General features: G+C 38.7%; 1 protein-coding gene across 5 annotated transcripts in view; it reads left to right on the plus strand.

The window, feature by feature from the left end:
* The first annotated feature begins 1,292 nt into the window (after positions 1-1,292).
* arhgef12a (Rho guanine nucleotide exchange factor (GEF) 12a) overlaps positions 1,293-27,479 on the plus strand; it is a 37,342-nt gene continuing 11,155 nt past the window's right edge. For 2 of the 5 annotated variants that reach the window (XM_026326844.2, XM_026326836.2), the window contains exons 1-12: positions 3,386-3,496; positions 17,427-17,447; positions 18,241-18,332; positions 20,236-20,301; positions 23,578-23,676; positions 24,912-24,961; positions 25,182-25,239; positions 25,327-25,499; positions 25,761-25,838; positions 26,225-26,344; positions 26,764-26,871; positions 27,170-27,298. In XM_026326844.2, coding sequence (XP_026182629.1) covers positions 3,417-3,496; positions 17,427-17,447; positions 18,241-18,332; positions 20,236-20,301; positions 23,578-23,676; positions 24,912-24,961; positions 25,182-25,239; positions 25,327-25,499; positions 25,761-25,838; positions 26,225-26,344; positions 26,764-26,871; positions 27,170-27,298 — 1,074 coding nt within the window. In that variant the 5' untranslated portion in view covers positions 3,386-3,416. Of the gene's footprint in view, positions 2,697-3,385; positions 3,497-17,426; positions 17,448-18,240; positions 18,333-20,235; positions 20,302-23,577; positions 23,677-24,911; positions 24,962-25,181; positions 25,240-25,326; positions 25,500-25,760; positions 25,839-26,224; positions 26,345-26,763; positions 26,872-27,169; positions 27,299-27,479 lie in introns of those variants that run through there. The other 3 variants (XM_026326851.2, XM_026326870.2, XM_026326861.2) reach the window with 3 other exon arrangements.

Here is a 27,479-nt window from a genome sequence, read left to right on the forward strand (position 1 = left end):
TTATAAATGAACAGTGAGGAAACGTGAGGAAACATGTCATTTGGCAATGGTAAAATAAAGACCTTCACGAGGAAAAAAATTTCTCACAACACTGTCAACTTAAAATAATGTCACATTATAATTCGAGGTAAGCAAAATTGTCCTATTCAACAGTTTTAGATATGTATTTGTGCATATATTTGTGGATATGCTAGGAAATATTGCATGTATTGTATGGCACATTATATTGTCAGTTGCCAGAAACTTAAATAATGAAAAAGGATCAAAATGCACAACAATGTATTATTTCATACATTTAGCATGTTACATAATGAGAGAAAGTGAAATCAATATCTGAACATATATTTCACTCATGTTCATAAACACTGGCTATTTATCAGTAAGTAGGATTTGAACAGATTCACTGTCATAGAGCAAAAAGGACCTTTTGGACAATGTTTTAAATCTGTGTTTGAATGTGGATATTAGTCATTAATTCAGTCTATTGTGACTGCAGTATTGTTTGCAGATGGGTTTCAAACTAAATAGATACAATGACATGTATCTCTGTGTCCTGCGCTCTGTCAACACACATGCTGCCACTTGAGTGTACTTTCCCTCTGTTCGTGTCTTTCAAATGTTGTCCGTTGATGTGTTAAGGAAGCTTAATGAGAATAGGAGTGTCTTTTTGTGAATTATGGCCAAAGGAGTGGTCTGTAATCTACAAACATAATGACTGTTCTCCCAGCCCCAGACCAACCACAGACATGCAGAGTGCCAGGAAAACCTTATAGCTACAGCATAACTTTCAAACTAATCAACCAGAATTTCCACACTGGAAATACCTTAAAATGGTTTCTCTGCCATAGTCCAGCAAACGATCAAGCAATGTCTACCACTAGGACTTCAACTAATGATAAAAATGTGAAAATGTCCTGTCACAATCCCAAAGATATAACACACAACATTATTTCAGAAATATGAAAGAGTGAAATGTCCATCACACGTCACCTGGCTCAGGTTATGTTTTTAAATGTTTCAGTTCAAAACATATTCAGCCAGCTGTCACGCGTTTTAATGTGTAATATTGTTGCCAGTTAATTTTATGTCGATAACTGATTAATCGACTAGTTAACATGTGGCTAATATAATAATTGTTTTAAATGATAGCCTAATACAGTAAATTAACATTACACTTCTCTTGTGGGAGTAGCTGTGGCATCATCACCGGTGTTGGCATTATTTTCGTGTTGTTTTGTAGCGAAGCTCTCTGGTCGTGTTGCAGAAAACGAGTTTTCCCTTCTCCTCTCGGCGGAAGTGGTTAGTGGAAGCGCTATCGGGCTCCAGCTAGCTGGCTAGGGCGTTGCTAGCGGCAGAAAGTTGGATTTTTGGTGTTCTCTCGTAAGTTGTATTTTTGTAATAACAACGCCCTACGTTAGAAAAAACAGCGTTTGGTGTTCGCTAAAAGTTTTAAGCACCTCTTCGGATTTTTTTCGGTCGTTGTTTAGAGAGCAGTGGCTGATACTTTCTGTCCCGTTAGCTGGCCACAGACGTTAGCTAGCCCGCTTTCCATCCACGGGAATTCTGCCGAGAAACGACTGAATCCTGGAAACATGGAGTCGGGGAAGGCTGAGCTGTGCTAACCGACTTCACTGGGTTTTCTTTCCTCAAGGAGACTTTTTGAAGGACATAACACGGACACATATCGCAAGCCGGTGAACATTCATGCGGGTTTGTGTGTGTATTTTTCGGTGGTTAGCCGGCTCGTTGTTGTGAACGGGACTTTGCTTAGTTTGCTCACGAAGCGAAGTTTTTTGCTGAAAGAGCTCGTCTGTTTTGTTAGCTGGTAGCAGGCGAGATTCATCGCCAGCCAGCTTGTCGCGAGAAAGGATTTTCTCCAAACCCAATGTGCTTTTCTAATCGACCGTCTCACCAGTTTTGTTTTTGAATCTAACCTCTTAGGTGGGTAAAACATTAGCCGCAGTTGTTTTGCTAATTTGCAACACGGGTCGTTGAAACTCGGTTATCGAGCGATTCTCATGGTCACGGGAGACTCGTCCCCACGGCCGCAGACACAGAGGCATTTCTGGGAGCAGGGAATACCAAATGGGACTGGAGGAATTTCCAGCATCATCAAAGATCATTTAGGCACCGAGGCCATTCAGCCGAGCAAGGGTGGTGTCTGTTACAGCGGAATACAGATTGTTTACACATTTCACATCGGCGGAAACCTGGGATGTAAGTGCCAAGGATTCACATAAGGAGTTCATACATGCACGACACCCCGTGCCAGCTGGAGCAGTGTGTTTATTGTTATTGTTGCCAAAATATTGTCCATCGCCGGGGGAGGTTAGTGCCTGACTGTACGGCTAATACGATAGAGACCCAGACTGCTTTTTTAAGTTCTGCACTGTAGGTTACCTGCTGCTGTTCCCTCCTGACAAGGGGCACAGGCTGACAGACTGCGTTTAGGTAGTATTTTTCTATTTTTGTGCTCTCTGGGGTTTGGACGTGCCGTGCAATAACCCAGCAGTGTCCTAAAGTTATTTATTCTCCACGTCAGTCACAAAATCCTCGCCTACTTCAGATGAATGCCAGAGAAGGACGCTCCAGGAAATCGCCTCATCGCACTCTGGAAAATGTTAATCGGATATAATTTGCTGCAAATCTAGAACCGGAAGCCCAATGAGTGACACACAGTCCAGCTTCACTGACAGGTACAGTACACAACGACTCTTTATTGCTTTATTTCTCTACCGAGCATTGTGTGTGCACTACGCATGTACAAATTCAGCTTTCAGAGTAATGCAACAGAACAGGTTTCTAAGTTTCTTCACTCAGGGATAGTGCTGTTAACCACAGCCTGGTGAAAATATGTTTGACATGCTAGCAGTAAAGTACTTCTTTGTGGCGATCTGCTCAGTAATAACAGTGTTATACAATCTGATGGCTCTTGATGGAAACTCTGCTGATCTCAGCATGGGTGATGAGGTTCTCTTCAGACACTAAAGTACTATTTGTGCAAAAGACTGAGAAGGCCTGGGACTATTTGTGTGCCAGGGAACAGTCATCTGTGATCCCTGTGCACCTTTCAACATCACTATTACCTCTAAGCCTTTAAAGCTAGCCTCCTCCTACACCTATTAAAACAATCTCTGGATATAGACAAAACCTTAGCTCCATTTAGTAATCACCTTATATAAGGCATCTGTCAACATAAACTCAAATGCTGAACATGGTTGTTAGGGCCAGCTGTCAAAGGATTTAGTCACAGCCCAAAGAACACAATAAATAGAAGGGAATGAGCAATGTGTACCATATTAATGTGATACATCTATGTATTTGTAATATAATAACTGGAAAATTCTGCTGTGATTTGTGTATCTGGAAAACAAAGGTTTCTCTTCTCAAACTGATGCACCCTGGCAGTGAAACAGATGTTGCATTACGTCAAGTCTTCCTACCTGAATCCCACATACCTGCAAGGAGAGCAGGCCAATACAGTGGAATGTGGTTGGTAGGTTCTGAGCAGAGGGAAGCTGCACAGGTTGGGATATGATGAGATATAAAACACCCTCATGGCCAGAGACAGAGACTAAAGCCCATTTTACATGACCCCCTCCCCCACTGCAATGGCTGGCACCAACTGCTATTGCGGTGCTGCTTATTGTATGTGTGTGTGTGTGTGTGTCTGTGTTTTATAACAGTATTAGCACGGCAGTGTGCATTGCAGTATTAAATATTGTAGATGTCATGATGTCTTTGGTTGCTGTTAGTGAAATGAACAAATTAGTATTATGCAGTCACTTTCAGCAAACCTGTAATGAAATATAAACTCGAGTTGATAAGACCGTAAACCCCAGAGATACTGCTGATGCTTTGAAGTACCTAAATTTAGGATGCTATTGGACAATGCATTGTCTTAGAACATTTTGCAGTATATTTTGACATCTCATGAGAAGACTTGAGTGCTATGCAGATTTGTTGTCTGTTCATTCTTTTAGTCAAAGCATGTAGGTTGACATCTTTATAGAGATTTTGTTCATCTGTTAGTTTTAGAGCTGGCCTGTTTTATTGTTTCGGAAGCATCACTTTTTTTACTGTGTTTGTCCATCTCCCCCTCTGTACTTAAATCTGTCTGTATTTCCCTGCCTCTGACTCCTTTCACCTCTGTTTGTGGTGCATTTTGTTTTTACTCAGTTGGCTATGTTTTGGTGGGAGTATACACATAACATTTGTTGGGGTTGGGCTGCCAAGCGGTGGGTCAGTTCAGTGTGCTTTTAGTTCTTTGTCATGGAGTTCTGCTGATCTCCACGTTTTCCCCACCCCAACCCCCCGAGGCCCTCCCGGGAAGTGGTGCTGGTGACATCACTAATAGTAAACAATAGCTTGCGTTGGTAGCAAACTGACTGTCTGCTCTATGTTCCTCTTCAGGTCATCAGTGTAGGTCAGGTACATCTAGGTAGGCTGTTTGGAGTGTCACTGTTACCCTGTTGGAGGAAAAAAAATTAAATCACATCTATGACTAGTTAACGATAGGAGTTCTACAACTAACAGTAATGAACCAATTATCTGTTGTTAATTGGTTCATTATCAGTTATGCTAATATAATTTTGTGGATGTTCCTTACCCATTTTCTGCCATTTACTAATGGCCTGTCACAATTGCGTTCCAGTGCCCTGGGTTTTGTCTTCTTATTCTGAATTTACATTGAAATTAAACTGAGTAAAGCAGGCAAGATGAGATTCTGCACCCTAGCAAATGTTTTATATTTGGCTAGTGTAAATTATTTAAATATGAAATCCATTATTGCAATTGTATAATTTATTTTGACCAATAATATCTATATGTATAGCAGCTGATAATAACTTGGCACAGTATTAGGTCATTTTCCTTAGTGCATTGGAATTTGTTTGCACATGATGAATGTCTTCATGAGTAGCTCTGACAGCTTGGTCTCCTTGTATGCGTCTCCTGTATTTGGCATCTCTCCCTGATAATGCAGTATGCTTCTACTTCATCTACTCAGCACTGATACTGGAGAGGCTGTGTCAGCTGCTCCGAACTGTGCATTACAATGAGTATCCAGAAGTCATTTAAAGCTCTGATCACAAGTACAAAGACTCCAGCACAGGATGCAGTGCAGAATGGTCTTACTGAGGCGCTGATACATTTCCTGCAACTGAAATGACAAAGTGAAACTTCTGTAGGTTTTAAAAACAGATGAAACTAATGAAATTACTTTGTTGACAAATACTGAAGATGTCACCTTAAATCATCAAAATGTTATGTATGTCTTCGGGTTGTTTTGGGACTGTTGCTGCTGTGACTGGTGACCTCTGAGAAACATATGAAACACAATTTTCTTGTGTTTTACACACTTAAGAACTAATTGATTCATCAAAAAAACGTACATTTTAACCAGTAATAATAAAAACAGTTGTTACTTGCAGTCCTGTCTAGATACAGTTGATATTTTGTAGAACACCCTATGCCACTGTTAAAGAAAGTGTGATTTTCTCCAAAGGCAGTGATGTTTCAGGACTGTATAAATTCAGTCTCCCTTAAGTTAAAGTCAAGAGCGGCAACCAAATCTCCTAAAATAATTCTAACTATAAATTAATCTACTAAAAAATTACAGCTATATCTTTATTATAGTTAGCATAGCATGTGGGGCTTTTTTTCTAGTAAAATGTTTGTCACAGCATGTTAGCTCATGTAAGCTCTTGACAGCCTAAATATCACCAAGTCACTGATGCATTTTAAGGTTTTGAAGGTGATAACTGAAGCACAAAAACAGTTTTTTTTTTTTGTTTTTTTTTTAGTCCAAAATAGGTAAGCATACTCCAGATTTGTGAGGCCCCATTTCGAATCATTTTTATAGTCCGCTTAAAGTGCTGCAGTTGGCAGCTGGACTTGCAAAATGGTCTTGAACATCAACCCTCAAGAATCTTGTGATGACATGGTCACATTTGGTGGGCGGTTTTATGGTCTCTTTGCTGCAAAGCCCTATCAAGTTTAACATATAGTTAGTTGTGAGAAAAGGTTGGCTCTAGAGCTCAGTTTTTACATTATTAGCTGAATTAAGCCAAAATTTTAAACATGAATGTCTAAAGCAATGACCAGATTTTTAGTTTTGTGTATTTTAGAATGTAAATAAGGACCTTAGGAAAACTCTGTTCACACCTGTATGTCACTTTGGCAGACACACACCAACTCTTACCATACTCTCTTCATTGTTGCCAGTGTTGGTTCACTCTTTTTCACATACTCTCTAGATTGCATCTTCATCACTGTGTTTTTATTGTTACTAAAGTAAGTGATTATTTACTGCTGTTTCAAATTAGCCAAGTACAATTGGTGGGTAGCCATGTTTATGTTTTAGCCATGGTCTTTTTTTAGGGTATTAATATTTGTGTTTGATGATTGTAGTCAAGTTAAGCCAAACTAAATGGAAAGAAATGGTCATTTGTTGTGCCTCTAAGTGCTTGGGGGAGTTGGGGTCTATCACCCAGCCCTGTGATGCTGATGCTTGCGGACACCCTCTATATCCCTGCCCTGTTAGCCAAGAGAGCTTCAGGGCCCAAACATTACTTTCACTCCACAAATGACATGATGACAACAATAGAAAAAAGGGGGACAAGGGAAGAGGGCTGCCTTGCCAAAGCGTCGTGTCCTCACATGTCCATGTATGTGTTCTGTAGCCTTGAAGTAGGCTAGTGCCTTCAAGCTAACTGTGGTACTTATGAAGCCATAATGTTCTGCAGTACACAGGATGATAGCAATTTATCTTAGATTTCTTCCACATTAGTTTGCATCACATTGATTCTGTAAATATATGTTTGATACATAGTTGTTCATGATGTAAGTGTACTGAACCTTTGTCTTATTTAATAGGAAATGGATGGCTAAGATTACAAAGCAGTATCACTGAACTGCTGCAATTGATTGGATGTGATTTATGTGGCATGTTGAGACTCCCCTTCCATGGGACTCAGAATGGGGATGCTCTAATTAAATGCTGTCTCTGTGTGCTAGGAGAGGCTGTATTGTAGAGAGAGATCAGCAACCTGCTGCTGCACTGTTATTAAACTTACACTGGATTTTTCTGCTGATTTAGGGGTGGCTGGACAGACTAACACACCCCTACTCTTTGTCCACAAAACCAGTGTCAGAACATGAGTTCTGTCACCAGCCTGAAATCATGTTGAGTGAACGACACTGCTTTCTGCATGTCTTCAAATCTTTTTGGTAGCAAAATCAGGTTAGGAAAAATGAAGATGAGTAAGAAAAAGTTCAGGGGTGTACTATAAATCATCTCACCTTTGACATAAGAATCTTTGGCCATATTCTTCCATAACAGAGCTTTTCCAATGATGAATCAGACAGTATATTAACCATCACCCTGCTTTTACCAAGCTAGATTTTTTTAGTAAGTACAGTGTAATAGATGGAACAGTTCATAACTTTGAGGTGAATTATGTGTCACTAATGTGCTTTAGCCGGTAACATCAGCTTGTGTTTCATCATACGTCTGCTTCTAACAGACATTAGTAAGTCTTTGTGTGATACCAACCTATTCCCTTACGGTCAGTTGTTCCAGGTGTTTTTGTCTCTGGCGCACACTTCAACATACCTTATACTGCACCACTAAAGTCAAACCAAACGGAACTAAAAAGGAAATTACTGCATTTGTCAGATTTCAGGAAATTACTGAGAATCAGAGATGTTACTCACTTATTAGAAAGGTTCTTGTGGCAGGGCTGGTTGAGAGCAGCAGTGTGTGAACAGTGTAGTATGTTGAACCACCTCCTTTCCTTTCCCAGTGCTGGAGGACAGCAATCAGCATAGCGTGAAGAAATGTCTATCCCCCAGCGCTCATGTCAGGAATCCTGATGAGGTTTATTGGGGCAGAAAGGGCACTGTTTTCCCCCTGAGGCTGTAGCTTGAACTCCAGAGCTTTTGCTCTTGTCTAACACACACCACACCTCGCTCTCTCTTTGGCTCCCTCCCTCTCCTTTTTTGTGTTGGCATTGCAATATTGTCAAGGGTCTGTATGATTATTAATTATTTTTGTATGCATATATATGTGAAAAATGTGTTTGTGACTCAGTTGCCACAACAGGTGTAACCAAAGCTCCTTTTTTATTGCATTTTGGGTATTTGATCACTTGTTGCACACTTGTGAGTTTTTAAATGGATGAAGATGCCCATCAGTCTGCACTCAAGACCCTAAAATGACAAAATGAAAACATGTTTTGATAAATGTCTGCAGAGTAATTAAAAATCCAATGCTGAAATCTCCCATTTATAGAAATGTTGAGACACTTAGAGATGAACCTATGTTAAAATACTGGCGGTAACGAAACAGCCCAGAATTCAGTCTGCTCTGTCTGCCTTCTTCCACCTCCCCAACCCCCACCAGTTACCACCATTTCTTTATGAAAGCGTTTCTGTTGTTGCTGCTGTGCAAGGAAGGCAACATTAGATATCATTTTGGATATTGGACTGGATATCATTTGTGTTTTTGGAACTCATACAGCAGTACTCTACAACCCCTGCATTTTTGTCTGGACTTCATGTTTCACTGAGGCGACGGGGTTCAGCAATCACCAGTGTCTATTCAGAGCCCCAGACTGTAAGTATGTCACTAAAACATGTTTCTTTGTGGCCTGTTAACGTTATTAAACATCTGCACTATTTCAGTGAGCAACCATAGTGGATTTATGGTTTAAGTTTATAAAATCATATGGAACACTAGGACTGTAGAGGTGAAAAATGTTAGCTTACTAACACAAGCTTTTTGGTGAGTTTGTGCATTTCCATTTTCACAGACTATTTCAAACATGTATCAGCTCCAGTCAGTCTTTGCACTGTAAAAAAAAAAAAAAAAAAAGTCACACTTCCCCTTTTCTGCTTTTCATCACTGACAGCAGAACCAGTTGCTGTGTTAGCATGTAGCTATAAATATAAGATGCAAAGTATGAGATTAAAAAAAACAAAATGGATATAGTAAATTATTTCCCAAGTCACTTTTCCACCATTACACTCTGAGAGAAACTGTACACATTATGTGTGTGTACGTATAAGAGTTTTGTAAGAGATTGTAGATTTTCGAACTAAAGGTTGTATTTTTCTTCTCACGGTACATTATAGCAGGACCCCTTTGCCAGATTGTTGCCACCATATATGATGCTAGACAGACCCTCCACTAACAACATCCATCCAACTAATATTTCAAATGTTCTCATGTTACATATCATGCTTTTCACCTGCACATCCTTACAGTCACTAAAAGTGTTTCCATTACATACTGTGTTTTGGGAATGCTAACATTCCTGCTAACACATTTCCTCTCTAATCTCCTTCACTCATATCCACAGGTCATTTCTCACAGATGTTCTTGTAAAGGTGAATATAAAATAAAGTTTATGTAGATGGTTTGGAGAGTTTATATCAAGTGTTAAATAATGCAATTTCATGTAACACAAACAAGAATATTAATAGCATTTGACTGACGGAAATGTCAGGAAAAGCTATAATCTTGTTGATGTTTACTTGAAGAAAAGGGAGGGTGAAAATAGAAAATAAACATTATGTGGAAAATAGGTTTTATGAAGCATCTAAACACTTCCCAGTAGAATTTTAAAATATAAAACTGGTAATAAGCATAATATGTCCCCTTTAATGCAGTACTTTACAGAACACCATTTGGCAGCATGGGTAAGTCTCTACAAATTTGGCAGATTTGGATTTGGACAGATTATCCCATTCTTCTTTTCATATTGGATGGGAAGTGTGTGAGAACCACCCTCTTCAGATCTCTCCACTGATGATCTATAGGCTTTAATTCTGGGCTTTGGCTTGACCACTCAAGGACAGAGACAAGTCAGAGTCCTATGCTGAAGATGCTCCAGTGCTGTCTTGGTTGTTAGCTTCAGGTCATTGCTGTGCTGAAAGGAGAACTATCTCTCCAGTCTGAAGTCATGTACAATCTGAAGCAGGGTTTCTTTAAGGACCTCTCTGTATTGGCTACATCTATGCTTTCCTCATTTATGACCAGTCTCCCTGTGTGTGCATACTGCTTGGAGCGCTGCCCAAACAGTTCAATTATTGTCTCATCAGACCAGAGAATCTTTTTTTCCCATGCTCTGAGTCCTTTAAATGCCTTCAACCTGCTAGCTGTCTGTCATATGCCTTTTACTTAAAGTGGCTTACGTCTAGCCACTCTGCCATAAAGGCCTGATTGATGGTGTTGCTAAGATGGTCGTCTTTCCAGCAGATCCTCCCACCTCTCTGGAGGACTTCTGAAACTATGTTAGTGACCGTTCGGTTTTTGGTCACCTCCCACACTAAGGCTGTTCTTTGGTTACTCACTTTAACTAGGGTTCCTTGGATTTTCTGACTGACTATGGGATCTTATATTCAGATGTGTGCCTTTGTGAACTATGTCCAGTCAGTATAATTTGCCACAACTGGACTCCAATCTAAACACATCTTGAGGAAAATTAAGCAAGGTGCACCTGACCATAATTTGGAGTGGGATATAAGTAATAATCAGAAATTTCAATTTTAGATTTTTGTTTCATTTTTAATTTTCGAAAAAGATGTTTTCACATTACAGATTATGAGTCAAAAAGATCAAAAATGATCTAGAAAACATTAAATCGCAAAAAATGAAGGATTGTTATTATTATTATTACTACGACTACTACTACTGCTGCTGCTACTTTGACCTTGTTCTTATTTACTCTCACTCACTCTGTGTGTGTGTGTGTGTGTCTGTGTGTCTGTGTGTCTATCTGTCTATCTGTCTCTCTGATAGTTTCTTTAAGACTGTATCTTAGTATACACAGTGGTATATGTGTACACTGCTAAGGTCACATGTGACATTGTTTGATATTAGACTAGACCATAACACAGAAGGTGGCATAAAGAAGGAGTTTATGTGGGTGTAGACAACTTTTTCTTAGTGGCAGGGAGTGGAAAACAGTGATGTCATGCAGGCTGTATGTTTGTGTGCACCCACGTTCTGTGACTCAGGTATACAGATTAGATAACAAAGCAAGTTGTGTGTATGTGTGTGTGTTCTCTCTCATTGGTAGGCTGCAGGCATGAATCAGGGTGTTCAAGAGACTATGTCATTACACCATTGAGGTAGAATCGCAGACTTGTTTGGCTGGCTGAAAAGGACATATTGCCAGTTCTGCAGTGTACTTTGCAGGCCAGTGGCATGAGTCAGCACAAGAGACAGCTGAGGACATTACACTGACAACTACAGAGTTGCACTTAAGCTTTTCCCATGTTATTGATATCTTAGGATGTGGTACTGTATGCAAGGCTAAGTTGTATTTCACCTCCTGGAATGGAACACACCTCAATCTGATCTCTGCAGCCAGGAGGCAACTTCCCAAACTGTCCAATCCTCTACTTGTTTCAGACACGCCCCTCCTCTCTCAGCCCCAACAACACCTGTGTTGTGAGCTGTGTTGCTTTGCTTCTGGCAGGAGACTCCAGATTACTGCAGCAACTCCATATAGCACCAGTTACAACTGCAGCATTATCTGGTAGGGGAAAGTCAATGTAAAGCTTAGTTTAGCAAATGTTTGCTTACTTTGTTTCTTAATTTGGGTACATCAGATGTGTTCTGCTAACTCTTGTCTCTGTGATCACATTCAAGTTTCTGTTTTTGTATTCTTCTTTGAAAATATTGAACTAATCACTTGGACTTACTATCCTAGTTAAAATGTAGTAAACTGTCCATATCTGCTTGGATTCATTTAAAGGGGAACTGAGATTAACCTGAAGTGCTTCTTCTGAATCTTGCATGTGTTGGCCTACTTCCTTATTGTTCACTGTTGCCTTTCCTTGTCCGTTTAAGAGACCCTTTCACAGAAATTGCTCTGTGTCAGAGTCTGGCTCCCATAGGGTTGTTCATCCCTCCCTCTTTCACTGCTTTTTCTCTCTTCATGGTCTGATCTGGTCCCAGCCTCTCTTGCTGTAAGTATTGCTGCAGTTGGCCTAGCTCTGCCACAGTTTTCCATCAAAACACCAAACCTCAATGGAGCATTCAAGCCCGGGCTCGCTCCATTGCTCCCCCTCCCTCCCATCGAACCCTGTTCTGACTCGGCCTTCTCTCTCCCCTTCTCACTCTCGACACATTTAATGGCCACATCCAGGAAGTTGTCCTAGCTCAGTCATGAGGATTGCTACAGCTAGAACTGTACACAAGAATGAATTTAATGACCCAAGTAAAGGTAATTCCTAAACACTGTGTGTAGTTCTTTAGGGAAATAATGCTGTTTCTAATCATGTTGTTTTTAGAGTTTCTCCTAGATCTACATACCATCTTTGATTTAAAAATTTCAAAGTTGGCTTTAACTTTGAAATTTTTAAATCAAAGATGGTATGTAGATCTAGGAGATCTAGGAGAAACTCTAAAAACGTAAGTAAAACAGCAGTAATTGTCCTAAAGTGTCAAGGTGATTTTATTTTCCTCTTTTTTGTAATACCAAGTACATATTTTTGTTTCAGCAGAACAAACCTTCTGTAGTATGTTTATTGGTTGATTAATAAAATAATCTAGGCCTATAAATACTATTTTAAAGGCTGTTATTGCTCATTACATGCATGACAATAGTTCAAGTGAAAAATAATGCTGTCATGGTTGGTCAACCCACTATACATAACAACATTCTACATCAGTATGTGGTAATCTCATATGTGCCTAACCGTTAATGTGACTATATGCAATTCACACATGTACCTAGTGACACGTAAAAAGTAGCAGTAGTCCAAATCAGTAATATTGTGACTTTTACAGAAAACTGAGCAGGATGCTCCTTTAGACATGAAACAAACACGTTTAGATGAAGTGTGCCTGAAAGAGGCTCAAGACTGTTTTCTAGACCTGTAATGATTTTATTATGTATTATTATTGATTAATCATTTACTCTGATAAGCTGTGAAAATGCCTATTACCACTAAGGGTGTTGACTGGTCAACAGTCTAAAATTCAAAGATATAAAATTTACTGCCATAGAAATTCAGAACACATTCATAGTTGAGCAGCTGACTATTAGATTAAACTTTAGTATTTTCTGAGCTATGATGTAAGTCATAAATTGTTCTTATGACAAAGTGTGTAGTGTTTAAAGTATCATTAGGACATACACTAGAACAATAAACCACTGTTGTCTACTGGACAGAGAATTCACTGCTGACGTGGATCCGCTGGGATAATTTACTAGAGGTTTACTGTGAAGTGTGAGCCTTGACTGTATCAGCTATACTTTTCAGTGGAAACTGAAGAGAAACATTGCCCTGGAAGGGAGACTCTTGAATGTAACTATTCAGACTTGTAGTGATTCGACTGTCCATCAAGATACAGGACTACTGCAGCAAACATCTCTCAGAATTTGCTTAAGTCACAATACATTATTTTAAATCGCAGTGGTAACTACATCTATATACAGATTTCTCCTATGACTTAAGACAAACCTCATCTACAAGCCTGTAATTCAGTTCAGCCTGTAAAGCTATATAGCTGCCCACAAAACCTAGACTGGTTTGAATAATAAATCTTAGGGTTAAGGTTAAGAATGCATGCTGCGCTTGTATGTTTACTGTCCTGTTAAATTACATTAATATATATTCTTGTTAACACAATAAAATTCCTAGAATTATTTTTAAATGCTATAATAATATATTATATATTATTTGTTAGACACTCTCTCTCTCTCTCTCTCTCTCTGTCTCTCTATATATATATATATATATATATATCATAGTATTAATGATTAATCATATTTCATTTCAAGCAACATGTTGAAAATAAAATGCAGTTGTTTTGCTTACCTTAAAATCCAGCAGTTTAGACCACAAACCCTAGCACAGAACTGTTGACCTAGAATAAATAAAATGCTGACAAAAAAAAAAATCTGCACTTTGGTATTAAAGACGTCTTTGCTCCTTCTTCTTAGGGTATGTTGAGTTATGTTATTACTATTGACATTGACATGGTGTTCTGTGTCATTTGAATTTGCTAAAACAGATAATCCAGATTGCTCTGGTTCTTTCAGACTTGTCTTTTGAAAGCAGGCGCCGAAAAATGCAGCCACCCTCCAACCTGTGTTTATTGTATTGTTAATATATTTTAGGCATTTTAACATAACAGGAATCTTTGCTAAACTTACATCTGTCATGAATATAATGTACTAATCAATGACTAAAAGATTTGCATTATATTTCTTTCTAGTCTGTATAGTTGCCATGAAATTCTAAAGGTTTAGGGACAGCGCATAGCAAGGTAAACAATGAAATGCAATTAATGTGCAGACTGTGCTCTGCTCTTTGAATAACCAGCTTGAATTAACTTTAGCTTTAATTCAGCTAGCCTAACATGAGTGTGTATTTATCAGTGTTTTGTACATGTAGTAATGGAAGGAAAAGCAAAATGGAATGGGAGGCTTGTAAGCCTTTTTGTCTGTTTGTCTTGCCGTCACATAAATCAGGCACGATGACTATAGTTGTCAGTTAGCTGCTTTGCTAACATACAGACTAAGTGCTTCAGAGTTTTGCAATAGGCCCTTCATTTGTGGTTTTTGTTATTGCTGTAAAATATATTTGAGCTGCTTTATTTGTTAATTCCTCATTTTTAACCAAAGGGGACTTTTGCTTCCACATTGAAAGGGCTTTTCTCAATTTCATTTTGTAACCTCTTTTTTTCATTCCTGTCTCACACACTGCTCAGTCTGAATCATTAGTGGAGGCTTATTGTTGAATCTTAATCATTTATAGGTTTTACATGTGTAAATGCAAGGACTCTACATGCAGACCCCCGTGTACACACAGGACTACATTGTACAGGCTTTTGACCAAATTAAATGCTGTCATGTCACATGTTGGTATGTGATGTCATATGTTATTTTAAAAACAGCTGATTGCCTTTTCCATTCAGTGTCTGCATTCAGCACTTGTTTATTCTAAAGAAAAGTTTCTGTTGCAGGCTTTCAGTAGCTCTTTGGCTCGTGTGCTTTGATGACGCTTCTTCGTCTTACATGCAGGGTTGTGTTTTTATCAGGGCTGCTGAGATGTGTTGTTTGCTGTGATGCTGGGTGATCTATTTTTTTTTTTTTTTTATGCTTTTAGCTTTTTCCCCACACTCCATTTTGCTGGTTTAGTGTAAAAATCACTGTGACAGCAGCATTCTCACCCACCCAGGTATGGAAAGTTGTCCTTAGAAAGGTTTTTATTCAATTTAATTTTAGCCCTTCTTCATATTTATATTTGTATTGGAAAGTTAGTTTCAAGCAGACTATAAATGGTTTACGGGCATCCAGATTTGGTGCATGGACAACTGGGGAACTTTTAATGCCCAGCCCTTGTAGTTCACCAACCTCTACCAGAGTTGTGACAGTTTCTCTGTGGGATTCTCTGGTATATAGTTGGTTACAATTGAAAAAATTGTTCCTATAATTTAATAAAAGTTTGTATACCTCAGTATATTCATTTCTGATGTCAAGAATCATACTGTGTTTGATATCTTTGAAACTCACCTAACAGCAAGCCCTGTCACTTTAAATACTTGTTGTCTGTCAGGCTTTCTCTTTCCTGTTCTCCTCTTCTTTATTAATCGCTGTGTTTATTGTTCTTTATTCCTCTCTTTACCCCTCACATGTGTTTTATGACTCGATGGGTATTTGGTATGGAAAAATGTAAAATTTTACAAACTTACTTTTCAGTTCTCTCTTAACTGTTTTCACACATACTGAAACACAATTGAAACGTCAGGTAGAGGTACTCCTTTCTAAAAGAATGATTCATAAGCCTACTGCAGTGTAGACATTATAGACTGCCTGATGCATCACCCAGCCCTTTAGAACTTGGTCAGACTGTCATGTTTTCGTTTATTCCCCTATGATCAACCAAGAACAACATCTGCTTACTCAGTTTTGCCATCCCTGAGCTTGTGCATTCGCATGTTCCTGTGCAGTGTGTGTGTTCATGAACTGACTTTTCCATCTCTCCAATTCAGAGGTTTCCTAGGGAGTGGGCTACTTAAAGCAAGTTTTTTTTCTGCTGGTGGCTCTGGAACTTATTACAGTCTTAGGCATTTTCATAAACGGGCCATTCAGCTGCCCCTGCATGGTTCTGAATGGTATACACTGTCGTCAGGAGAAAGAGAGTTAAAGTGGGCTAGTTACTCATGAGACCTCCCCATTATGGAAGACTGGTGTTCTGAAATGTGTAATTATTCATATATTACATAATACTTTATAATTTTAAACTGTGTGTATTTAGAGCGTCTCTTCCATGTATTCTGCTTCATAAAATAAGAAAAAAAGGGACTACATTTCATCTTTAAGGTAACCATGTAACTTTCAAGCCATTGGCAGTGGTTTTCAGACTATATTAAAAAGAATGGCAAAACATGGCTCTGTCTAGCTGTAGAAAAACGAGCCATGCTGACTGTGCAGACCCCACTTGTAATAATTTAGAGCTAAGGGGCCACCCAGATAATTGGCACAAACTCCATGAACGTTCTGGAGATTTTCCTTTCAGTGGAAAATGCATTCTAAATAAAATGTATGATTAATACTAGTCTTTAAGTTGCATTGGAATAGGTTAGTTTTGGGTGCTAGATATGTTTTGGGTAATTTATAGAGAACCTTGAACGTAAATAAGGATTTTGTCTTATAAAGTGTGGCTTTATTCACCTCTCAGTGTACTGCAGTTAAAGATGGTTCTTGTGTAAGAATTGCTAGATCCTGTGAGGTCAGGTTTTGTGAGCTCACGCCCACAAATGCTAATATGTGCTTCTTTCAGTGGAATGACCTGTCTCAATGAGAAAGGTGAACTTTAGTCTTTAAGCTCGACTTTTATTTGGACTTTTTGTATATAAAAAAAATTCACTCTGACCTATCATTGAGTCCTTGAAGATGTTACCAAACACTGTGACAATTAATTGGGAAGTTCCTCCTTTGAACAAAATTTTCATTCGTGGTGCATCTCCCAAACAGTCAATATACAAATTTATAACTTTCTTTTACAATATGTTTCTGAATTTATTACATCACTGCAAGGCAGTAATAAGTCTTAGGGCAAGCTCCATTGAAGGGAGCTTGGCTGTGATTAGGATATGATTATTGCAGTCAAGTCATGATGTTTGTGAGGAATTAAATCACAGCTCACGCGAACACAGACAAGATCAGAGAGGCAGAGGACTTTGACCTGAAAAGGCTATAATCTGCAGCTGAAGAACGCTGATGTTTGATCAGGATTATCATGTTTACCACTATATGGGTCTCAGGAGAAGCTGTCAGCTTGGCATCTTGTTTTTGCCCTTCATGTGCAGCAGGCATAAGCATCTCAGGTTTTGTTTATTTAATTATATTGACAGTCTTGTCATGTCTGTGAAGTAACTGACATTCTCTTTCATTTTGCAGGTTTCCCAAGAAAGTAATCAGGTAAGATTTTTTTTTTTTTATTGCAGAGACATGCATGTTGATGACTGGCAACACACATATACACACCTGTTTTTTATATTATTTATTTATATATACTCCAGATGAGGTGAGTGAATCAGGTTTTACTAGGCCTGGTGTGCTGCAACACAGAAGTCTTAAGAGTTTGCACCAAACAAGCCCTCCACACCCCTCCCCACGCACTCATATATGCACATGAATACACACACACACATACACACACAGTGATGGACAAAGGGGTCCCTCTTCTAAGGGCGGCCCATCACTGCCTTTCACTGGGAAGAGAACAGTGGCCTTTCACAGTTGGGGCTGGTATAGGCAGAGACAGCCATACATAACCTCCCAAGGTTCAAGCCGGAGTCTGGCCTTGTGGCACCTCCTCTAAGGAGCATCCTTTCTCTGGCCTTGCTCTCTGGGCACTCAGCACAGCGGCCCCACATCCTCTCTGGCTGTCACATTATACAGTAGACACACTCAGCATGATTCATACACTGCTAGGTCCTCTCGCCACAATATTCTCAATACTGAAGTGAACAATTGTTGGTTCTGTGTCTTGGTGCAGTTAATTCTGAACCTCCACTTGCCTGTAGCTTGTTGCGTTATAGGGTCGCAGTACAGCAAGACACATGCAATATAATGGCACTGCCTGTAAACTGTGCTATGTATGAAACACTATACTATTTTATGTGACAGCACATTCTGGACAAATGCCTATGTTTTGCCCTATGAAACCACTTGGTTTACCTGTTTCTCATGGGTATTCCTCTTTCTCTAGAACCAGCAGCATTCTCAGTAAAGACCACCCCCCAGACAAGAAACCCAAAAGTGACAAAACCTCACTTCCCTCCAATGAGTTTGATCCAACAGGTAACTTCCCACTTTTGCTTTCACTCCTTCTATTATTCTTTGACTCTTTTCTTTCCTTGTCACCTACACTGCATTTTCCATGCTGTTGATCTATCTCTGTATGCATCTATTTATCTGTGTGCCCCTCTCAGCCATTTCTTTCTTTCTCTCTCTAACACGGACACACATGGTGTCATGAAACAAGTGTGCTGATTGACGGTTTGCATAAGGCATGCTGGGATGGTGAAAGGTAGTGTGTGTGTATCTTTCTCTATGCTTTGTGTGCCTATTTGAAAACTGTGCGTTTTAAATTACTTTAACTCATGGAAAGGGTCAATAGTGTTTATTGTCTTGAGTCATAGCTGCATTATACCAACTGACAGAAGCTTGTGTTACATATTGCAGGTTATTGGCTGCTTTTAAGCAAAGAAAAGTTTGACTATGTGACTGTAATATCTGCAGCTGCATGTTTAATGTCCACATGGTTCTTGTCGTTTGACATAAATCAGTGCACTGTGGGTTTTGTCTGCGCAAAGTGGTTGGGTGGTCTCAGCACATACTTACAGGGGAAAAAAAGCCACTAAGCCTATCATGTAGTCTAGCTTGAGGTTTATTGCAGGGTGAGATAGTAAAGATTCAGAAACAGACTATTTTGAAATGACAAAATTCTCTGTGGTGTTTGTCAGCAATCAGGGTAGTATGATTTTGAGATAGGACTGAAGCTTCTGTATTCAAAACAAAACAGAAAATCCTCTGTACCACATGGTAGCTTATCGCTGCATGATGCAATGAAAATAGAGAAGATGTGTTCTCAGTGCTTACACAAGACATACATTTTGTTGCCTGTGTATGTGTAGCATCACACAAATCTTTTTGCATGTATTCCTCTGATGGCTTTGGGCCATGTTTGGAATGATATGGTCATTAAACAAAGTGCACAGTAGCCACAGAGAAGGAGAGGATGCTGTATTCTATTGAAAATGAATACTTTAATACATGAAACTAAATACATTTAATACTTTAAAAACTTGAATACATGATTTATATTTGAATTTTCACCATGACTATTTGCATGCTTGCATGATGGTCTATATTTGTATATGTCTCTTTTTAGTTATCTGCAACTTGCATGAACTGTTTAACATTTTTTCCCAGATTTTCTCCTGGTTGCACCTTTTCTGACATAATTTAAAATGGTTTGGGTTTATTAGGAATGGGCAGGAGTTGTCTGATACTGTGGATGTTAAATATGAAATCTGAGAAGCTTTTGTTTTTGTGCACTCAGTATGCCATTCATTGCATTTAAAGGCCTAAATTATTCAGTATTTTTTTATTTTAGGCCTAAGAAGGCTATGTCCTGAGGTGTAACTTTGCTTTGTATTTATTGTTAGTCATTTAAACTTTGTTAACCCTGCATTTACTAGAACTCTGTTCTGTTGTTCATGGGTCCAATTAGTATGGCTGTTGCAAGTGTGTAGAAAACTCACATTTGATTCCACCCTCACCATTTGTAGTTTTATTAATTTCTGATGAATATTTATCTTTATCTACACTTGAGCCATTTATGATTATTTCAGTGCAGTATGCAATGTCTGGGGCCCATTATTGAAGTTTCAGTGAATTGTTAGAGTGACACCTATAGGAGTGGAGGAATTTTAAAAAGCAAATGAGTTCCTTTTCAGTGACTGCACTCCTGCCTGTTCAAACCGTTATGTTTTATCAAACAGGTTTTTTCATTTATTTTTTTTTCTCATTCCATGATTGTTTCTCCCTCATGATTTTCTCTTTCCTGTTTTGTGTTTCCTTTCTTTGTGTTGGTTCTCGTTTTGTGTGTGTGTGTGTGTGTGGGTGTGGGTGTGCGTGCGTATGTGTTTGTTTGCTGCTGTGCTGTCTGTGCTGTGGTCTGTGTGGGGGCTGTGCACAGAAGCTCTGGTGGTGCAGAAGAGTGGCAGCAGCAGTGTGCTAGCAGAGGGGAAGCCTGAGTCCTGTGGTAAGATGCTCCTGCTGGAATGGCTGGTGTGACAGCTGTATCTATACATGCTAGAGACCCTGGTGTGAAATTTCCACTAGATGTTAGTTTAAAGCAGAGTGGCAGCAAAAGAGTTCAAATATTTTATTTAGTTCTAACCATTATAGCATAAAACCAAGAGATCAGCTCAAATGGGTTATGTTGTGCCAGCAGTAAGTTGTTTACCTTATTTTTATTAAAGAACAATTAAAATCATGCTGAGGAAAACATCAGAATAAGCAACTTGTTTTTCCTCCATTTTTACATGTTCTCTTCACGTTCTCCATGCAGCTAAAACCTGATTGGTTGAGCTCTGGCATAGTATTACATTAATTGTTTCGTCATTGAATCTATTGATTATCTATAAATGCTCGAAAATATTAAATAATGCCCATCACACTTTTGGAAAACTAAGTTGGCATCTTAAAATATTTTAAAGACATTACTTGTTTTGTTTAACCAAAGTTTCCAAACTGAAAAATCGTTGTTATGCTATAAGAGAACGAAAAGCACGAAATCCCAGTGCTTGAGAAGCTGCAACTAGGGAATATTTGGCATCGTTTATTGGAAATTTTAGTTTATAAATCATTTGAGCTCTGCTTTGAAATGTCATTGGTGAATTGGATTATGGTTATATCATTGTGTAGCAGTGCATAGTGCCCAGTGTAGCACTGCTGCAAGGCATCATCATTGTCTAGGTATTGGTTCCAGCTAGTGTAGAGAATACATTCCCATGATTGTGTTTAGCTGGTACTTGTTGTGGATCAGTATAACTGGTTTACTGATTACTTTGTTGGATTGTGACATTGGGATTTGAACTTTGAAAAGGAGAACAACAAACTCCTGGCCATCTGTATTCTCAGTAAGTCACAGTCATATGTTTTACTAAGTTTGTTGCTTTCCTTGTAGTTGATAGATATTAACTTTTTCCACTGAGAAAAATAAACACCACATAAACCCTTAGCAGCTATGTAAGTACTACTTAAAAGGTTTTAGATTGGTAGGATGCAGTTGCAGAGTTATAACCACAATCCCACATTTAAGTCAGGTTCATGGTCAGGTTAAAAAGTAAATTCACACAGAAAATAATATGTACATGTTTATATGTTAGTTTAGCTTAGAGTTAAGCCAGGCGCCCACTGAACAATGGCTTTTATAGTGTGTTTTCACTAATTCACATATTATCAGGGTCATCGCCCCTGTTGTATGAGAGTGCCATCATAACCCTGTTCAACTGCTCGTTCATGCCTCTTTATATCATGAGGGACACGTTTCACATGTTCTCTGCTGTTGGCCCCAATGACACAAGAAGGTCTTGAGATATGTGAAACCACATGACTTCTTTTTGGATGCCCAGCCTCACGTGTAGTGAATTGACAAAACTTCAAGGCATTTGTCAGAAATGCCAGTTTCTGCTGCAGGCAGTCTAGTCTGTCCAGGACACAGTTTATCAAGATAAGCTTCTGCTATTGTATTCTACAAAGCATGTTTGTGTTCTCTGTGTTGAAGTCAGTCATCTCTGTTGTGTCTACTATTGCACCATCTTAAAACAGAAGAAATTCACAGATGAGAAGCTGTGAATACTCAAACTTTTAGATTTAAGAAAAGTTTGTAAATGGTATTCTAATAACTTGGGCTTCTTCTTTTTGTGATTGTTAAAGGTACAGTGGTAGTATTAAAGGTCAATGTATTCTCTATTTCCTTTTGGTTCAGCAAAGGCTGCTGATTACATATCAGTTAAACCTCTGAATAATGCATTAGCTTAGATGGATTATGTGATCAGTGATCATGTCAGCACTCCCACTTCTTATAGGTTATAAATACCAACCCAGGAACTCAAAAATGGTGTTAAGCATAGGAAACGGGCAAAAGATTAACATCTAGAGAAAAATTCACACCAGCTCTTTAACCCTTATGGCTTCATCTGTTTCCTTGACACCCCTGCCCTCGTTCCCTTTCCCTTCCCCCTGTTCCCTCAGCTCCACCTAACCCTCTTTCTACTCCCCTCCCCCCAGCCTGAGGCTTTTTGCTCACCTAACGTCTCTGTGTATTAGCTCCTGTTCCTTCCACTCTCCAACCCCCACCCTACTATTACTTTTATCGATAGACTCACCTCTTGTTGATGCTGCACTGAACAGGAAGTCTTGGTGAAGAAACCGGCTGAAGGGTCACCTCACTGCTTCTGGGTCACTTATAAAATCTGCTCTATATAGACGTTATGATTTTTTGGAAAATCTGTTCACTTTGTGTTATTGTTTTGTCTTGTTTTTTTTTCTTTTTAAGCATTTTGCTTTCTTTGTATTGTACATCATATTGTATGTACTGTCCTGTCAGTCTAGTTTTTGGCAGCCAGGCATCAGATATGCTCTAATCTCTGCTCACCATGCTAATGAAACTCTGCATAAAAAACCTGAAAAGTAATGTTCCTGCTTGTGAAACAATCACCACATGTCTGGGGAGTCAGATCAGTTTTAAACATCACTTCACAATGAAGGACTATCAGCAGTATTTACATTTTTAAAAAGATTTTTTGTTGTTTTGTGACCAAATGAGTTAGTGGACAGTGTAAAACTTTTTTCAACATTATGTCCAGAATAAAAAAACTGCAACTTTAGAGAAATTTAGAGTTTTGTTTAGTGTACACACTTGATAATCCTGATAACAGTGTCTAGACTACAGTAGATTGGTTATCTGCTGATATGTTAAATGTGTGTCTCAAAACAATACTCACATGGCCATGTTTATGTTGAAAGCATTACTGGTCATGTTTCTTGTGACTGTCTGCAATACATTCGTCTTCTTAAAGCAAGAGATGGGGGATGAAAACTTCCATGGTCAGGGTGGACAAGAAGAAAATGCACAGCAACTAAATATTATTATAATGTACATACAGACATGTGGGTATTGTTTTAAGATTTGTATTGTTTTAAGGCTATGATCCTGTTCTTTAAATGATAGGTATGAATCTTTATCCTTTTATGAAACCCAGTTTTTCACATCACATACCAAGAAGCATTAAAAGAAGTGTAAAAAGTCATCCTCATAGACTATATCAATGGTAAAATGTGATTATTGTCACACAGTCAAATCCCTTCAAAATACATGTTTCAAGTTACTTAAATTCATATTTTGGTGTTGACTAGAAGTGTGAGGTTTGATGTTACTGCACTGACAAGAAAAATTAAGTTACTTTCCTTTAGTGACTTTCTGCTCGATCTTAAGATACTATTGTGGTTTTGTCCTGTCTCTGACTTGCAGGTCTTGTCCAGCGATGTGTAATCATCCAGAAAGATAAAAATGGCTTTGGGCTCACTGTCAGTGGTGACAACCCTGTGTTTGTGCAGCTTGTCAAAGAAGGTAAGGTGGAGTCTCAAACTTAAAAGGAAGAAGAAAAAATTGTTATTACAATGACTACTTCTGGTCTATGCTATTGTAATAGAGATGTGGGCTCCTTTTTCTTGTACTGACATTAAACTGTCATGCAGTTGACTGTGAACACACAGATATGAGGAATAATTGGAACTCAGCAACCGCCACCACTCTGGCACTGGCTAAGTGTAGTGAAGCTGCTGACTGTATATTTCCTCCTCACTAGTTTCACAGTAGCTGCAGCTTTAACTTTATCATGTTGTTTTTTTTTAGAGGCCATTTTGGCAGGATACTTATGTGTTCCCCAGCTGTCTCTTACAGTCTGTAGACACTGATGGCTGTTATCAGGCCACAGAAAACCTTACACAGTCTGTGCAGTAATGGAGAGAGACACGAGGAAGGAACTGATCGAGAACTTTTGTTGCACTGTCATCAGTGCTTGGCTCTGTTTAACTGTCTTTGTATGACCACCCATTTGTGCTTATGTTACGCATCACAGGAGCAATCTACTTAGTTTCATCTGAATAATTTACATAGCTTTTTTTTATCATTTGCTTGTAAACTGAATAGAAACAAAACGTATCCTGCATCCTGCTGCAGCTTTTTCTTTCCATTGGTATGTTTGGATTTCACAGTCAGGACAAAGTCTAAATAAGCTTTTTGTATTTATTCACATATAAAAAAATTTTGTCACACCTTACAATTCTAATTTCACATCTACTCATCAAATAATATATCCTTAGTTCAGTTTAAGCTTTGTTTTTTAAATGTGAATATGGCTTATACACAGACTGTTGCTGGACTAGTTACATTTTCCATACTGATAAAAAACTAAAGACAATTGTACACATTTGCAAAACTATATTTGGTTTACAAAATGCTTCAGCTGTATGCTGCTGACTATAGAGTCAGACATGGATCTCATAATAACCTGTCTCATGCCTAAATCCTTTTGTTTGGGGTGGAGCTGTGAAACAGGTCCTTGTAATATAACCACTGTTATGGTCTTTCAAAATAGCACTCAAATAGTCACTCTACAATCTGATCTGTCAAGGCTATATGGTGTATTCACTGTGCAGAAGTATCAACAGTGGCACTGTAAAGCTGTATGTCTGGCGTTTCCCTTGCTATTTTCATGAATCAGTTTTATTCATCCATTTGTTCTGTTTCATTTGTTGTCCCTTATATTTTTTTTAACATTCTTTTTCTTCTGCCTTTGCCAGATGGGGCTGCAATGCGGGCAGGTGTTCAGACAGGAGACAGGATCATCAAGGTATTTTGTTAATTTTCCTCCATGTCTTTAAAACTGCTAATGTCACAGTTTTATAATTCAAGGCCAATACAGAGGCATTAGGTTGCCATCTGCTGGTCAGACACTATATCTGCTCGTTCTGTCTGAGAATATAATTGGATGTTAGATTGTAAGGCTGCACATAGAATAGGAGGTTTTGGACTTTGTTTTTTCTCATCGTAGTACCACTACTGTCTTCCAGGTTAATGGGACCCTTGTTACACATTCTAATCACATTGAAGTAGTGAAACTAATCAAATGTAAGTTTCTCAGTCTGTGTATAATCCATATTCACATTTAAAAAATAAAGCATAAATTGACACATCTTTTGGTTTTGTTCATTGTAGCGGGCTCATATGTGGCCCTTACAGTGTTGGGGCGCCCTCCAGGGCTCGCCCAGATCCCTTTGTCTGAAGCAGAGTCTGAAATGTTGGACGTTAGTATTTCCTCTCCAAATTCCCCAGCAGCAGAACGTCCGTACAGTCCTCAGGACCGACTTTCCTCCACTCATCCACCATGGGTACTGAGGCCATCACTTACTTCTGTTTCTTGCTTTCTCAAAGTTCACTTTATTCTACTTCCTCATCGTTTTCAAGATTTTCACTTATCTCTGTCTTCCTCTTGCTTCTAAATATGGTCTAATGTTTTTGTGGTGCCTGCCGTGAATTGCACCCTTACTTACAGATTTTCATAATGCTTAAATATTTGTTAAAAATGAATAAATATTTGAAAACAGTTTGTTAAATCTGGGTTATGTATGTCTAATATTTGCTTCCCGCAGGATGAGAATAGCAGTGTCTCCAACCAGAAGGTTGACATGTTGCAAAAGATGCTCTCAAAAGAGCAGCTGGAATTGCAGGTTAGCATAACAAGCATTGTAACTTAATGTTTCCTCTTTTTTGTGAAACCATTTTGCTCGAAAATAGTAAGGTGATTTGCACCCCTTTTATTATAGGTACACCATATATCAGTGTATCGAAAACCAATAGAAGATGTTATTTGCATTGAAATTGAAAGTCTTGGCTGTCTGTCTTTAAATAGAACATAGCTGTATGCAAGAAATGTGTGTCAACAGAATGTTTACATACAGTCTTGTTGAGACAGCCTATTCATAATCCTCCCACACTCCATACCAGAGTCTACGTTTTTTGAATAGTTTTATTATATACATTTGGAAAATTAGGTGACCTGTGTCAGTGTACTACTGGGCTGATTTCTTGTTTTCATTTCCCCGTTCTTGTGTAGGCCATGAAGGAGGAGTACAACAGGAACCCCTCCCCCAAACTACTGAAAGACATCCAGGAAACTAAAAAACACATTCCTCAGCTGCAGGGTCAGCTCTTCAAGGCCACTGGGACAACACAGGTAAAGTAACCCCCTCACCCTTCCCCTAGAATAGGTTATCTAGGAACGTTGATCTAATGCCAACATCTAAGCAGTCATTTTGTGCAGAGCATTTGGGCATCGCTCCAGACAAACAATAATCCTAATCTTATCAGCAGATTAGGCTTTCTCAGTGGAAAGCCATTCTTTTGTGTCTATGTGACAGCTTATTTTATATCACTGAGCCCTGTGTTATATATGTCAACATATTTAACTGCTCTTTGAAATGTAATGAAGTTATCTCTTCTGAGGTTACAGACTTAAAATACTGATAAAGTCATACATGTATTAATTATTCTTACTGTGGCCTATTAGTTTGCTTGTTTCATTCTGAATATGAATGTCACATAATAAGGCTGTTGTTAATGGGTAACATGTTTTGTGTTTGCACAAATCTTTAGGAGGCTGTTTCAGGTGGTGATGCAGATGATGGTTGCATGTTCGAGACAGAGCACAGGCTTGCCTCTAAGGGAAACAACAGTACAGACCTGTCTTGGAGCAGCACTCCTGTAAGTTTTCACTTAAGCAACACAATTTAAATGTTCCTCTGAACTTCATATTAAACATTTAATGCAAAACTAAGCTTCAAGACAAGAGATTCATGGCAATTGAATCAGGTTTAATAAACTCTGTTCAGCTTTGACCGCTTTAGGTCTGAACAATACCAGTACAAGCACTGTTGGTGTATTTATTGATTTTTAATTGAAATTACTGTTTCTCTAAAATTTACTGCGGAACAGTTTGGTTTTCATGGTGGTTTCATGAATTTGATTGAAAATGTAATGTTTTGTTCCACCCATCCTCCAGATATCTCGTGGATTTGGATCACCACAGAGCCTGTGTCCAAGAGAGTCATCCTTACCCAGCCCAAAGAGCACACCCAGGAACAGCTTCAACTCCTGCCACTCACCAGAGGCAGAGGATACCACTGACTTGGTAGCTATACAAATTGTACAAATTCTTGTCAGAATGTTTGTTTATTCACTCTGTTTGCTGGCATAAATAAATATTTGAGAAATACTCTCACTGCATGGTTGTCAGTGCAAGTAGATGACAAATTAAGGGGATTGCAATTGTCCAAAGTTTTTATTTATGAGAAACTGTAATTTCACAATAC

Source organism: Mastacembelus armatus, chromosome 13 (assembly GCF_900324485.2).
Source record: "Mastacembelus armatus chromosome 13, fMasArm1.2, whole genome shotgun sequence".
NCBI lineage: Eukaryota > Metazoa > Chordata > Actinopteri > Synbranchiformes > Mastacembelidae > Mastacembelus > Mastacembelus armatus.